This window comes from Danio rerio, chromosome 20, assembly GCF_052040795.2.
Source record: "Danio rerio strain M-AB ecotype USA chromosome 20, GRCz13ab, whole genome shotgun sequence".
In the NCBI taxonomy this organism is placed as follows: domain Eukaryota; kingdom Metazoa; phylum Chordata; class Actinopteri; order Cypriniformes; family Danionidae; genus Danio; species Danio rerio.
The window spans coordinates 33,548,623-33,564,124 of NC_141040.1; the positions used below are offsets into that span (position 1 = coordinate 33,548,623).

At 34.3% G+C, this 15,502-nt stretch overlaps 1 protein-coding gene across 3 annotated transcripts in view; it reads left to right on the forward strand.

Annotated features, from left to right (window-relative positions):
- Positions 1-2,027: 2,027 nt before the first annotated feature.
- The window catches only part of adam17b (ADAM metallopeptidase domain 17b), a 30,872-nt gene continuing 17,397 nt past the window's right edge, over positions 2,028-15,502 (forward strand). For all 3 annotated transcript variants that reach the window (XR_015518513.1, XM_087298322.1, XM_087298323.1), the window contains exons 1-6: positions 2,028-2,629; positions 4,102-4,234; positions 4,324-4,457; positions 9,843-9,931; positions 10,020-10,209; positions 13,838-13,965. Coding sequence is in view for 2 of the 3 variants with exons in the window: in XM_087298322.1 (XP_087154448.1) it covers positions 2,542-2,629; positions 4,102-4,234; positions 4,324-4,457; positions 9,843-9,931; positions 10,020-10,209; positions 13,838-13,965 (762 nt within the window). In the remaining variant the exon portion in view is untranslated. The remainder of the gene's footprint in view (positions 2,630-4,101; positions 4,235-4,323; positions 4,458-9,842; positions 9,932-10,019; positions 10,210-13,837; positions 13,966-15,502) is intronic.

Consider the following 15,502-nt stretch of genomic DNA (forward strand, 5'->3'; position numbering starts at 1 on the left):
AATCACGGTTTGTGGATGTTAAATCAGGTTTATTCTACAGGTATCCATACAGCAATGGATATTAACGTGTATCCTGTCACATTTACCATGCAAAAATAGTGAGAAGCTGTTTATGTTTATGCATGTGCGTGAACTTTGTAACGACATTGTGTGACATCGTTGCTGAACTAAATCCATAACAAATACATTAAATAATCATTGGGAAAGTTCTTACTGTAGTATTTCTCACAAACGTTACATGAGATCTGCTTTCTTCATGTCTGTCACTGTGCTGTTTATTTGATGCAGACGAAAAACACTCTGATAGGCACTTGGGAACGGTGGGTGGGGAGAACTAGCATTAAACGCACAGGCAACAAAAACAGCTACATCGTGTTCAGTGCAGAAAATATTCTGAATGGTATAATAAATAATCTGATGGGTGTTATGAGCTAAAACTTTACAGACACATTCTGGAGACACAAAAGACTCATCTTAAATCTTAAAAAAAGGATAAAATATGTGCCCTTTAACATCTCAAGTAGTTCTATACATTATTATTGGTTATATGCATTTCCCACTGTATTATAAAGTTTATTTTTGTCCCCTTTATTTTGTTAGCATCACTTTACAGAAATGTTATACATTTTCCAGGAAGTGAAAAAAAATAAATGTGCATTTCTAAAAATAACCTGTCAGGTTTTGCTAGTACACTTGCATATTTAAAAGACACATAAATCTCATTTGGATTTAGTAAAAGAAACTGAGTACTTCGAGGAAATTCATTACGCAATTCCTTTTTTTGTTTGTTTGTTTCTCTGACCCAAGGATAGTTTCAAGTAGGCATGGGACAATAACTGTTTTCAAGGTATACAGCGGTTTGGAAAGATTTTGAAACCACCCATTTTCTCCTATACCGTTTCTATGGTATATATGTAAGATTTTTTTTATTTACGTTTTTAGTTTTTGTTTTTAGGACAACAGTATACAGTAGAAAAGATCAACAAAGATGCTGTTTTAAATTGTAAAGAATTTAATGAAGACAGCAGAGGTCAATGATTCACTTACATTATTTAGCCTGACATGTTTACTGCTTCAAAGTATTTAAAATGTTTCTCCAAATATATATATATATATATATATATATATATATATATATATATATATATATATATATATATATATTTTTTTTTTTTTTTTTTTCCAAAGGGAAAAGTTTACAAGTGACATTTTAAAAGAATATATTTTAGAGCAGTAATCACAATACTGTGAAACTGTGATATTAGAATCCGGCCCATGCCTACTCAAGTTCAGTGATTGTATAAAAAATGAATGCAGTTAGCAATAATAGCTAAAGAAAAGATTTGAGCAATTCTATGCAAATGTCAACGTTGCCAAGAAACCAATGAAACCCCTTTCTAAGTTGTTTTGTTTAGGCTTGTATTTAACAATGCTTGAAAAATACTCAAAAATGTTTGTCAAAGTTTTTAAAAGATGTCACATATAACGAAGAGTTTCCCTCATAAATGCAAAAATGTCAAATAAAATCAATGATGTTTGTTCTACAGAGAGCCATCTTTTATACTTTTGATGAGCATTATTTCCTTTGGGTTGTTCAGTTTAATTCCCTGGATTTATACTGTAAACTCGCTAACTTTGGTCACACATGATCTATAACGCATGTTTACTTACCTCATTTAAAATATAAAAAAAAATGTACAGCTTGAGGTTTATCTGATCTAATAACTCTGTGATTGGTAGTTTTGCAAAATATATACATCTGTTTTAATATAATGTTAACAAATACTCTGTGAATTTGTGTTAAGGTTTTACTGCAAATGTCACATCCATGACGCTCATTTACAGTTGCCCTCATACTGTTCTCCAAATGTGTCCCGACGCTGTGGTGAATTTCACATGGTTTGAGGTAAGAATTTAAAAATAGTCTAGACGAGACCGAGTGTGTTCTCAACTTAGTGAGCGCACTGCCTCTCCACATCACTCACTCGTCCGTGACGCCTAGCAAATGCTGACTAGATAGGCAGCTCAGTGAGGCTTTAAACCACAGACCGAGAGTTTATCCTCTTACGTAACTCCTACTGCGGAGACCCTGTCTAAAACCCATTTAAAACGCTGCGTAACGTTACTTAATTTAAAGTCGACTTCTCTTCATATCAGTGTTTTGAAAACGCCTTCACACGATCTCCAGATAAACTTTATTGGGGATTTCCTGGCGCGCGGTGAATCAGATCATCCATCCCACATTAAACACTTCCGGGTGTTTCACTTTTTCTCAGATGTTGGATTGATTTGCTTTTGAGTCAATCTTTTTCTTTCTTTATAACATCAAGCGCCATGTAGACGGGCGTCTGGAAGTGAGCGCGGGTTTGTTCTTCCTCAGTTTTGTGTGTTTTGTCGTTGTGTGTTTGTTTGATCCAGACAGATGTGTACATTAGTTTGGCCGTGTCCAGATGTTGATCTCGGGCAGATTGATAATCCGCGGGATTAAATGCGGCTGCTGCTGTTGTGTGAAGTACCGTATGCTGCTTTAACGTCCTCGCCATGAAACGACTCCTTTTCTTTCTGGCGTCTTTGTTTTTGACGGAAGGTTCAAGGAGACCCATTAGGGATGTCCGAGACGACGAGTACGGTGAGTTTTTTTTTTTTGGGAATGGGAACACTTTGAAAACATTGCGGACACGTTTGAATCGAAAGGTTGAGTGTTTTTTGTGACGTCTTTATAACTACCAAATACCTTGCTGTATTTTCAATTTCCTGGTTCATATCATTGAATGTAATGTCTTAAGGCAAACATTTTGTTGAAAAGCTGTTACCCAAATTAATGACATTGCATGCGATGTGTTCTTCACCAGTGCTCTGGCTTATTTACTGAATCGGTGACCTTGGCGTTCCTGCTAAGTTGTTGATGTACTATATGTAATTAGCGGTTTTAAGTAAAACCATTTACAGTAATTTAAGAAAAATAAGTAAATATTTAGTATAACATTCTGCAGATATGGTAAGCCTATTTTCCTTTGTGTTAGTGAAAACGGCTTAAAAAGAAGCTTGGCATATTTCTGACTTTTTAACTTAAAATTCCGACTTTAATTTTTTAAATGTAAGTTCATTCATTCATTCATTCATTTTCCTTTGGATTAGTTCCTTTATTTATCAAGGGTCGCCACAGCGGAATGAACCGCCAACTTATCTAGCATATGTTTTACACAGCAGATGCCCTTCCAGCTGCAACCATCACTGGGAAACATCCATACGCACTCATTCACACACATACAGTACGGACAATTTTGCTCATCCAATTCACACATAGTGCATGTCTTTGGACTGTGGGGGGAAGCCATGCGAACATGGGGAGAAAATGCAAACTCTACACAAAAATGCCAACTGACCCAGCCGGGACTCTAACCAGCGACCTTCTTGCTGTGAGGCGACATTGCTATCCACTCAGCCACTGTGTCACCCAAAATTGCAACATATAAATTAGTAAATAAAGTACATTTAAATTATTTAATGAATTCATTCATTCATTCATTTTCTTTTCGGCTTAGTCCTTTTATTAATCCTGGGTCGCCACAGCTGAATAAACTGCCAACTTATCGAGCGTGTTTTTATGCAGCGGATACCCTACCAGCCGCAACTTATCTCTGGGAAACATCCACACACAATCATTCACACTCATACACTACGGTCAATATTAGCCTGTACCGCATGTCTTTGGACTGTGGGGGAAACCGGAGCACCCGGAGGAAACCCACGCGAATGCAGGGGGAACATGCAAACTCCACACAGAAACGCCAACTGACCCAGCCGAGGCTCGAACCAGCGACCTTCTTACTGTGAGGTGACAGCACTACCTACTGCACGACTGCGTCGCCTAAATTAATTCAGAATTATAAAAAAAAAAAACTCAGACATCTGATGAAGTATAAATTGTTAACCATAAATATTTCTGAGGGATAAAGTTAGAATTGTGAGATGTCGATTGTGCAGAATTGTGAAATTTCAAAAGCTCTAATACTTGAAAATGTCTTAATTTTCTTTGAAACCAAATTCATCATTCAGTAATATGTAGCCCATAAAGTTGCTTCCCATGACTTCTTTCAGACCATCTCAGCTCATTGCTGTCAGACTTTGATGTTCTTCAACTGTCCAGCCTTCAACAGCATTCAGTTCGCAAGAGAGATGTGCAGTCCCAAACACACGCGGAGAGACTTCTCGGATTCACTGCATTACAGAGGTGAATACTCATCATCCATGATTTATCAGGACACACTGTCAACACCATGATTACTGCACATTTAATAAACCCTCCTAAATGTTTCACAGGCATTTCAAATTGTACCTGACAACCAACACAGAGCTCTTCACTCATGATTTCAAAGCTGTGGTAGTCGGAGAAGATGGAGCTCAAGAGGTGTATGAGGTCCAGAGAGAAAACTTCTTCACCGGTCATGTCATTGGTAACTGCAACTCTATTACATATTTTAAAAGTGTCCTATTATGCTCTTCAACTAAATCTTGTTTTCTTTTGGGATATTCTAGAGCATGCGCTCATGCTCAGTGCAACTTAGTTTTATGTAATTCCCTAAATTGAGTGTGCCTCACACAGGTGAGTGGGCTTTACAAACCACCTGTAGAAAACACACTCTTTCATTTTTTAATTCTATGACATTTTAACCTGTTTGCAAATTTGTACCAGACACTTTCTTACGAAACAATTCAACTATGCATTTATAAAGTGTTGAGTGGGTGAGTGGCTTTGACAAACCACTTGTAAAAACACTTTTCACTCTTCTCTTCAAAAACAAACAAAAAAACCTGTCCATGAGCACCTGTTTTTCTGAGAACCAGCAGTTCCTTTTAAAAATTAGCTCTTCCGATGTGTACTGCCTCTTCATGTAGATTTTTTTTGGATTATTCTAAAGCATGCTCTCATGCTTGGTAGTTCACAGCACACATTCATTTTTTGCATAACTTACATTATTGCAATACCTTTCTCCCCAACCTGACACAAACAGCTTGATTAGTTCTGGGTTTGATGGAGGCCCACTTAGAAAAAAAAACTAAATGTGTTGTAATTGGCCAGCTGTCATTTGAATACGTTTGTACTATCAAAAAAATGTATGGTTTGTAAAACACACGCTGATATCTTTGGAGATAGGAATGTTATAATAATTTATAATTTCACACACAATCTGACAATGCGTGTTATTCATAACAGATACACACTGTTTAGGTAACTTAAACATTTACTTTATTGTTCTCCCTTTTAAACAGCAACTTTTTTCATGTAAATCCCTAAATGAAGTGTGCCTCACACAGGTGTGTGGGCTTTACAAACCACATGTAGAAAACACACCCTATAATCTTTCTGACACTTTAACCAACACTGCACCAGTTTTGCACATTTACATCAGATACATTCTTATTTAAAAAATCTAAATTCCACTATGCATTTATAAAGTGTGCATCACATAGGTGAGAGTGGGCTTGACAAACCACCTTTAGAAAAACTCTTCTCTCAAAAAAAAACCACAACAAAAAACTGCCCCTTACTCTAACACCTAATTCTTTCAGCACCAGCAGTTCTTTTGTATAAATAGCACTTCCTGTGCGTACTGCCTCTTCATGTTGATTTGCTGAATGTCTCCTTAATTCTAAGTTGCTTTGGACAAAAATGTCTGCGAACTGACTAAATGTAAATGTAAGTCCAGCAGCTCCAATTTCTCCACTGCAGCGCAAACTAACATGCCATAGCCCATCAGATGTCATAAATCAACTAAAATGAGTAGGGTTTAAGTTCTTTCTTAAACTGGAAAGTACAGTCTACACTAGGGGCTTAGTAACTACTAGCTGGTTTGTAACTAAATTTGTTCTCACTTCGGTTGCAGGACATGTTCTTAAGGGAAAACATAGATAGTCGCATTGAATGACGTAATATCCAATAAAAAGCATTTAAATCATTAAACTGCTTTCAAATTCTGTAACTAATATATCTATATATAACTCTCCTATGAAAATTTAATCATAAGTTACATTGTTTAAGTACATTACATTACAGTCAGTCACTAATGCCAGACGACGCACACACTTGCATCGTGAGCCAAGAATGAACTCAAAATACACATAAAGGTATCAAAACATTAAACTTAAATTTTTGGTAACATTTTAGTTTATTTAGTTTTTAGTAATTTAGTTAAAGTCACAATTCACAGTATTAACAAACCATTAAATAAACCCGTAAGCTTAATAAACTACTAATTAAACGTTTATTAATAGTTAGTAAGGTAGTAGTTGGGTTTAGGTTTTGGGTAGGATTAGGGATGTAGAATTGGATCGTACTTTATAACTACTAATGAACAGTTAATATCTTAACCTGTTTTTATGACAATATGATAACCTGTTTTAAACACATTTTCATCTGTTTATAATCATTTTTATTATTTGTTTTCTTATACTTGTCTTTTTTATTCTTGTTTATGTAAAGCACTTTGAATTGTGACTGTGAATAAAATGTGCTATATAAATAAACTTGCCTTCCTTTGCCTTGCCTTAATAATAGGCAGGTAATAAGCCAGTAGTTAATGGCATGAGTTGTGACCTAAACTAAAGCGTTACCTATTTTTTAATATTCTACATATGAAAGAACAAGAAGAAAAACTTAGTCATGAAGAAATTCTCATTTTAATTGATGGATACAATTAACAAAACACTCCTTGAAAGAAAATTTGAAATTTTGTGTAGAGAGATTATTTTTCATTATCATCGCAAGCTCCTCGATGTAAACTAATCTTGCAGTCATCTCTTTTCTATCATTATGCATGGAGGGAGGCTGCCGTAAATATTTAGTTGGAACGTAGTGTTACGTTTGAACTAAGTTCAATGGTGCAACACAAAAATATTTAGTAATGTGTAACTTGGTGTTCCTTTAAGTCACAACTAGGCTACGTTTTAACTTACGCACTGCTGGTGCAACCGGCCCATGGTCATTATGAAGATGTTTAAACAAAACGCATGTCCTTACACATATTTGAAAATTGGAATATCAAATATTTCACAGAATATTTGTCAAGAGGATCCTGCAAAACCTTTGCACGCACGCATATAGCAAGACATATAAGAGTGGCAACGTTAATGTTGTTATTCCTCTCCCCACCCCCAACCACAAAAATTTGGCGGTGAGATTTGGACCACTTTGTGACATCATAAGCCTGGAAAACAATGCTTGTAGTCAAAACAAGCTGTGTTGTAGTTCTTGAAAAGAGATTTCCTAAAAGCGAAATATCTTCCTTTGGTATAGACCAGTGGTTCTCAAACTGTGGTACGCGTACCACTAGTGGTACGCGGGCTTCCTCCTAGTGGTACGCGGAGGAATCGCCAAATAATGAAAGAAACAATTAACACTTTTAATCCTTTGATGCGTAATATAACATTGATGTGATCAGCATTGTCTGCTTGGTGAAGCGTACGATCACAACGCTGTGCTTAGAATGTTTATTTTAGTGCTTTGTGACATAAGCTGCTGAAAATCAGTTTCCGAAGTTTAAGAATTGATTCTGAAGGGTGATTTGACTGACATGAAAAGTAGCCAATCACAGTCGACCTTTTCTAGTCGCGTGAAACGTAAGGGCGGGACAAAGGCTTTCTGTGTTGCAGAGACAGAGAAAACAACTTAAAAACAAATGTTTTGTTGGAATAATGCTTCTCGGATGTTTTCACTATAGAGATGTCTAGCAGAGTAATTAAACCGCGGACATATTTCCTGCCTTTTTGATGATCTACATACACGTTTCGCTCTCCAACAGCCAGTCGACTCGCCTCTGACCTGTCACTCCTCTAAATACATTCTGAATGGCGGCGCGGGAATGGAGGTATTGCGCAATTACTCATTTCTGCAAATGTGGCGAGTGCTTTATTTTAACACGAGAGCGCATTCATGTACGCAAATCGCTAAAACAGATATGCTAGCTCCTAAATAGGCTTTTTTTTTTTTCAAATGAACTGCAAGTCCTCTCATGGTCGCCTGTGTGCTCAGATTGAATACAATCGCGATCTTTCCACTATTAAAGTAGACATTATTTATTTTTATTCCTTGACTAAATTTAGTCAAAAGTATTCAAAGTTATCAAGTATTTAGAATTAGATTGATACATGATCGATGACAATGCAAATGGTCTTCTTATTTGGCTGTGTTGTGAAATGAAACTTACTTTTAGCAAAGGGGGACTTATTTCTTTCTGGATGAGGTATTTGTGTGATTTAACGTTATACATTTAGCTGTATTCTGATCTGTCTTAAAGCATTACAGGTCAAAACAATTCGTTGTTACGTATTGTTTATTTATCAAAATTAACAATAAGGCTCTTAAAGCACTGCTTTGATAAATGTAGTGTTGTCATATTTCAAATACTTCAAGTAAAATGAAGTCATTTATTTATTTTTTTTACTGACAGTGTACTTTTATTATTTTTTTTTTGTATTTTAGATTAAGATCAAGTGTAAAATAAAATCTACATGTGATGTACAGCTATTTAAGAAACATATTTGCCATATTGTAAAGAAAAATAGTGTAAAATATGTAATTAAAAGGCTAAATTTAAATATTTTACCATATTCTTTAATTAAACCTTTCAAAGCTTGAAAATAATGTTTAAAACTGGGCAAAAAGTGTCTCTATGGCCTTAAAGTTTATGTGGTAGTTTTGCCAGTGCTATTGAAAAAAGATTAATTGTCATGAAAGGAAAAATCGACCATACTTCCTTTGTCAGTGCAAATTCCTATACAAGTAGCTTTGAGATTTAAGCAATTAAACCATTCAATCAGGTTTACACTTAAAAAAAAAGTGATTTCATAATGACAATCTGATTTTTCAAAAGTAACCAACTAGTACTTTTTAAAAGAGTACTTTGTACTTTTACCTAATATTAGTATTATTTACTAAAATTTGTGTTATTTTAGCAGTGTAATAGTATTTTTCCTTGAGTACAAAAAAGATTTCACAAGCATTAAGTGCAGGTTTATTATATTATTAATATATGATTAATAAATATTATTATTATTATTATTATTAATGGTTTTTATGTGTATCTATTCCTATGCAATGTTTTATGGGTTGCTGACAATACATTTCAGGTCTTCAATACATAGCATGTCAGTCTTGAAAAAAAAATAGGTGCTGGAATTGATTTACATTAGGCTGTGCCTGTATGAACCCTGTCATATGTACATTTAACATTTCAAGATTTGTCTAAAAGTGTATGAATATGACATATAGCCTATATTTATGAGGTCCAAGCAACATTTCCAGCTTTTGATGAATAGGCTATTATGAATACTTTAAATTTAAGTACAGCAGTTTTCTTTTTACTTTTTAAAAACAGCGCCATTTTTTATGAACCTTTAAAAGCACATTTTAACTAAAACGTTTTTTTTTTTTTTTTTTACCTGCAAGCACAGTTAATGTTCAGACTATTTAAAATGTTTAAAGTGACTGACAATAATACATATTCTTAATAATAGGAATTAATCTGCATCGTTTTTAAACTGTGCACACATGTAGCTGCTTAATTAGGCCCACAACGCTATTTTTAATACTGGTTAAAAAATAGCGCCGTAAGGTGGTACTTGGAGAGACAATTTTTTTCTAAGGTGGTACTTGGTGAAAAAAGTTTGAGAACCACTGGTATAGACATTAAGATTTGTGATTTTGTAGATCTTTTTATGTCCAAACATGCATACTACACACTGGCTAACACTCATAAAAGTCAAAAAGCATAACTGGACATCTTTAACATCTAAAATACTTGTCTAATACATGTTTTTTTTTTTGTCCTTTTCATTTTTAGGAGAGGAGAATTCCAGAGTACAAGCACATATTGGTGACAATGATTTTACTGCTCATATTCTCACTGATGAAGCCGAATACAACATTGAGGTATTTTAGCAACACAAATCTAATTGATTACTTTATGTACCTCAGCTATAGAAGATACATTGTTGGCTCATTTATCTGGTGTCTGCAGCCACTGTGGAGGTTTACAGAAAACACCCATGACAGTCGGCTGCTTGTGTATCGTTCAGAAGACATCAGGAATGTGAGCAGGTTGGCGGCTACAAAAGTTTGTGGCTACGTTAGTGCAGATGCCAGTGAGGTGCTGCCAGAGAGCGTGCGGGTATCCAGAGCACTAGATGAAGATCATCAGGAGGAGGAAGGTAGGTCTTTGAGCTGTACGAATGTTCTGACTTTACCCATATTATTTTTCAGATAGTGTGCAATGTAAGTATATGTGGATGAAGGTCTGCATAGATTCAAAGGTCAAGTTGCATGATGAATATAGTAACTGTTTTTTTTTTTTTTTGATAAAATTTGCCTGAAATAAGTCGTCATCGATAATTCCAGTTTTACTTCCTTCACAAACCTGTGGAGGATTGTAACAAATTTGCATAAATTCAGCCTAAGGCCCAATCCCAATTCTATTTTGTAACCCTCCTTATCCCAATGCCTGTGCTTATCTACGTCTTCCCCTTAGCCATTCAAACAGTGTGAAGGGGTAGTGATGAAAAATTCCCATAAGAAATGGGACATCACTACCACACACACACACACACACACACACACACACACACACACACACACACACACACATAATCATAAGTTGTTGCTAGCTTATGCATCACACAAGATGATGTTTGTGGCAGCGGTAGTCATTGAAAAAGGTGCAAACAAAGTAACATCTAACAGATTACTCACTCACATTCGATTGTGTTGCACTGTATTTGGACTTTTGGAAACATTGTTCATTTTCAGCTCGAAAATGTATGAGCCTCCAAGTCCCTCAGGCATCCCTCTTACGACTGAAGGATCATGTTGCAAGAAGCTCGAAACTGCATGTAGAGAGTTCTCGTTCTCATATTCATGGATGTAACCACAAGAAAACAACATTAAAGTCCCAATGAGCTTGAAGCTGTGACCTTTATTTTTTCGTATTGTGACGCGGTTCTTGGATAAATGGTATATTAAATGAGAAAACAGTAGGTGTGGCTTGTTTTTTTACTGCGAGCTGAATAGATGTAGTAAAGTAGGCTTTTCATTCAGAAAGATGGGGGAAATGGTTTGGGGAGAGATATTACAACCTAACAGACACATCCTTCTCACCATTACTGTTTGTTGTCAAAACTGACTGTTGGAGCAGCATGGTTAAATATGTTAGCAATGCCCAATTCCTAAAATATACGTAAACTGAAAATTTAACTGAACACAAAGAGGAAGAGCATTTTCAGATTTCAGTTAAAGATCAGAAGGGTAAGCAATTGTTTTTTTCTCAATGAAATGCACAGAGCCACAAAACTAGCAATGTGAGCTAACAATATCATATGGTTAGTTTTGATTTTATGGGGACTTTAAAATGTATACTAGATGTGCTGTAAAAAGCAAATTACCTGCCACTGGGCTTTTCGGACAGGGTGGCCTGTTCTGTCAGGTAACGTTATCAGAATTTAAAATTAGTTGTGGAATACTGTTTAGCGGTTATTATAAGCAGCTATCGTGTTTTATTACTGCGGTTATTATAAGGGACTAGCTAAATTGAGTGATTTTATTGATTTATTTTCACATTTCTTTGAAGAGCATGACCACAAATCATAAAAGAAATGTAATAAAACAGATGCTTGTTTGTAGTAAATTTCTTAATATACATATTTTTTACATTTGTCTATTAAGTGTCTGATCGATGCCTAAACATAGATGGCTTGACTTAAACAAGGTTAAATTTTGGCTGTCAGGGAATATCTAATAGACATCTAAGAATAACCCAAAAATAGACTGTGGCAAAGGGGCATTTTGTTTTCAACACATGTGGTAAAGCAGTAGACCAACAATCACAATAGACCATTTGACCAATCAGAACAGACTAGGAGTAGCTTAGTGAGACTGGATCCTTCAATTAATCATTTAGAAAAATGATACGAAAAAATATAAGCATCTTTTTGTCCCTGCTGCATAAAAATCTGCTGACTGATGGACATGCTCCATATCATAAACTGATCCTAGATCAGATTCTGTACACCCCATTTAAAGTGACGCGTCTGTTACCAAACAAAACAAAATGAGAGATTCATCTGCTGACTTGTTTGATAACAGGGGTGTCACTTTAAATGGCGTGTACAGAAGCTGATCTGGCATAAGTATTATACGAAGCGCGTCGCCTTAAGCAACTTAAATCCAAGTCAATCACAGCTTAGTGATCAATAAAACTGTCAATGAAACATATGAGGCATAACTGTTCAGTTCAATTTTTACTGCAAAAATAATATGCTGTACTAAACGGAAACAGATTATAGTATATAACAGCAAAAACAAAAAATCCAATAAAACCAGGATTTACACATTTCAAATACTATAGTAATTTATAGTAAAGGGAAATATTTAGGAATAAGCATTATATTATATGTTTATGTACAACTCTTCATTAACAAATTACACTACATAATGTAGTATCAATAGTAACTATCATGAACTAATAGTAATTACCATAGTATAATTTAACCTTTGCTACAGTAAACTATATATATATATATATATATATATATATATATATATATATATATATATATATATATATATATATGTATATATATGTATATATATATATATATATACATACAATATATGGACGCTACTGCGCTATTTAAATAAAAAAATAGCTTCGCTACTGAAAAGCTATTTGATTTAGAAAGAAGCGACGGTACCGTCTCACTACTGAGAAATGTAGTTAAGCAGAATAAATGGCTTTAATAAATGGCTTTAGCAGAAGGCATCATGCATATCAAAAGCAGGCAAAGCAACAGATTAGTATCATTCAACATATCCCAGATTTTAAAGAGAATTTTTAGATGTAACCCTATTTATAATATTTAACATTTTCATTAGTAATTGTAATTTAATTACACAATTTTTCTCAGTAACTGTAACAAATTACAGTTACATTTATTTTGCAATTAAATTACGTAATTCCGTTACATGTAACTAGTTACACTGGCGCTTATACATGCATTCACTGATTCAGAAGTTGCATATGAAGGGCGATGATTAACGCACAGCTTTAATGAAAAGAAAGTGAATGCAGACATTTATAATAATTTCAACGTGCTTTCAAGATTAAAAATATGGGAGAAATATGGTAAAATACTTAATGATAGGATTATTATTTTCTTTCACCCATTTTTTCCCCACCATCATGTTTTTTCCCGGTCTTAGTATGTCTCTAGTTCAAATCAAGAAGCATTTCAGACAAGCCAAAAATATTGTTTTGTTTTCAGAAATAAAATATCAAAATTAAGTGAGTTTTTCCTTAAAACAAGAAAAATGATTTGCCAATGGGTTCAGCAAAATAATCTGATATCACAGCAAAAATATGATTATTTAGCTTGTTTTAAGAAAAAAAATCACTTAATTTTGGTTTATTATTTCTGGAAACTAAACAGTATTTTTTGCTTGTCTAAAAGATGCTTCTTGATTTAAGAATTTGAAGATATTCAGAATAGAAACAATATAGGAACTCTTAAGTAATAAAAACAGTTTTCTTGCCATGTGTAAAATGGCCTAATAGGGCAAATTTAACATGTCAAGACCAAATACTGAAGCCTCATTCGAAGGCTCCTTATAACAACACATCTAGTTTAAAGCAGCCTTCACACCTTCCTTTTCATCTGATCCAAATCTAGACAGCGCAATGTTAGACGCGGTTTTATATAGCTACTTTGTCAGCCATGTGCTTCTTGCCTTCTCACCCTTTGTCTATTTTCACCATCTTATCCTCTCTTTTGTGTTTCTCCTCTACAGGGCAGGTGAGAGAGAGAAGGCAGACGGTGGACCACAGTAAAAACACCTGCCCTCTGTTGCTTGTGGCCGACTATCGCTTTTTCAAACACATGGGCCGCAAGGAGGAGAGCACCACCCTCAACTATCTGGTAATAAAGACAAGACAGTTGATTGACCTCGTTCACTATGAAGTCTATTTGGCTCCATGATTCCCTGTTGTCAAAGATGATATTATAAGGCAATCTATGCATTATTGCTGCCCATTTTCAGACTTTTAATAGAAGGAAAATATAAGAATTTAATTCAATATAACAATTATAACTTATTGCCCATTGATGGGTTGCAGCTAAAAGGGCATGCGCTGTGTATAACATGTGCTGGATAAGTTGGCGGTTCATTCTGCTGTGGCGACCCCTGATTAATAAAGGGACTAAGCAAAAGTCAAATGAATAAATGAATAAAAGTAGTTAAAAAACAACACAACACCATTTTTTAAATGCAAATGACATATTTTAATCTACAAGTTTTAAGCGATTTCTACCTTATTAAAAATATTTGAGGTTTATATACAGTTGAAGTCAGTATTATCAACCCCCCCTTTGAATTTTATTTTCTTTTTAAAAGATTTTCCAAATGATGTTAAACAGAGCAAGGACATTTTCACAGTATGTCTGATAACATTTATAATTTATCATTTCTTCTGATGAAAGTCTTATTTGTTTTATTTTGGCTAGAATAAAAGCAGTTTTTAATTTTTTAAACACCATCTTAATGCAAAATTATTAGCCTCTTTAAGCTATATTTCTTTTCGATAGTCTACAGAACACACCATCATTATACAATAACTTGTCTAATTACCCTAACCTGCCTACTTAACCTAATTAACCTAGTTAAGCCTTTAAATGTCACTTTAAGCTGTATAGAAGTGTCTTGAAAAATATCTAGTCAAATATTATTTACTGTCATCATGGCAAAGATAAAATATGTTCTGTTTTCCTAAACAGAACTTAGGGAAAAAATTAACAAGGGGGCTAATAATTCAGGGGGGCTAATCATTCTAACTTCAACTGTTTATACTACTGTGTATAAGTTTGGGGTTATTAGATTTTATTTTATATTTAAAGAAATTGTTGTTAATTCATGTTTAATCCATAGTTTAAAAAGAAGTTTATTTAAACATTATTGTGATTGAAAAATGACAGTAAATTCTTTTGGAATCTTACAAAAATATTTCTATGTCAAATACATTTGGCTCTTTTATATTTTCTATTCATTGAAAGAATTCCAAAAATGTATCAGTATGATCAGCATTTACTGTATTCAACATTCATAATAGTATAAATAATGTTTCTGCATATTTTTTCATTGAACTTTAAAGTGACCAAACATGAAAGATTGCTGTTAGTTTTATGTTTGCTGGAAGCTAAACATGTAATTGTGCGTTCTTGGATAAAGAGGATGCCTTGTCTTAAAAAAGCTAAACCTATTTCAAAAAATTATAAACTGTATATATATGCCAAACTTGATTGAGGACTGTGGGCTGAAGGTAAATATACCAAACTGCACTGTAAAAAATGCAGGGTTCCACACAATTCATTCAGGTTATTCTAACACAGATCAATTTGTTAACACGTTTAAGTGGATTAAACTTAAAAAAAAAACTAAGTTGTCTTTAAAAAAAATCTC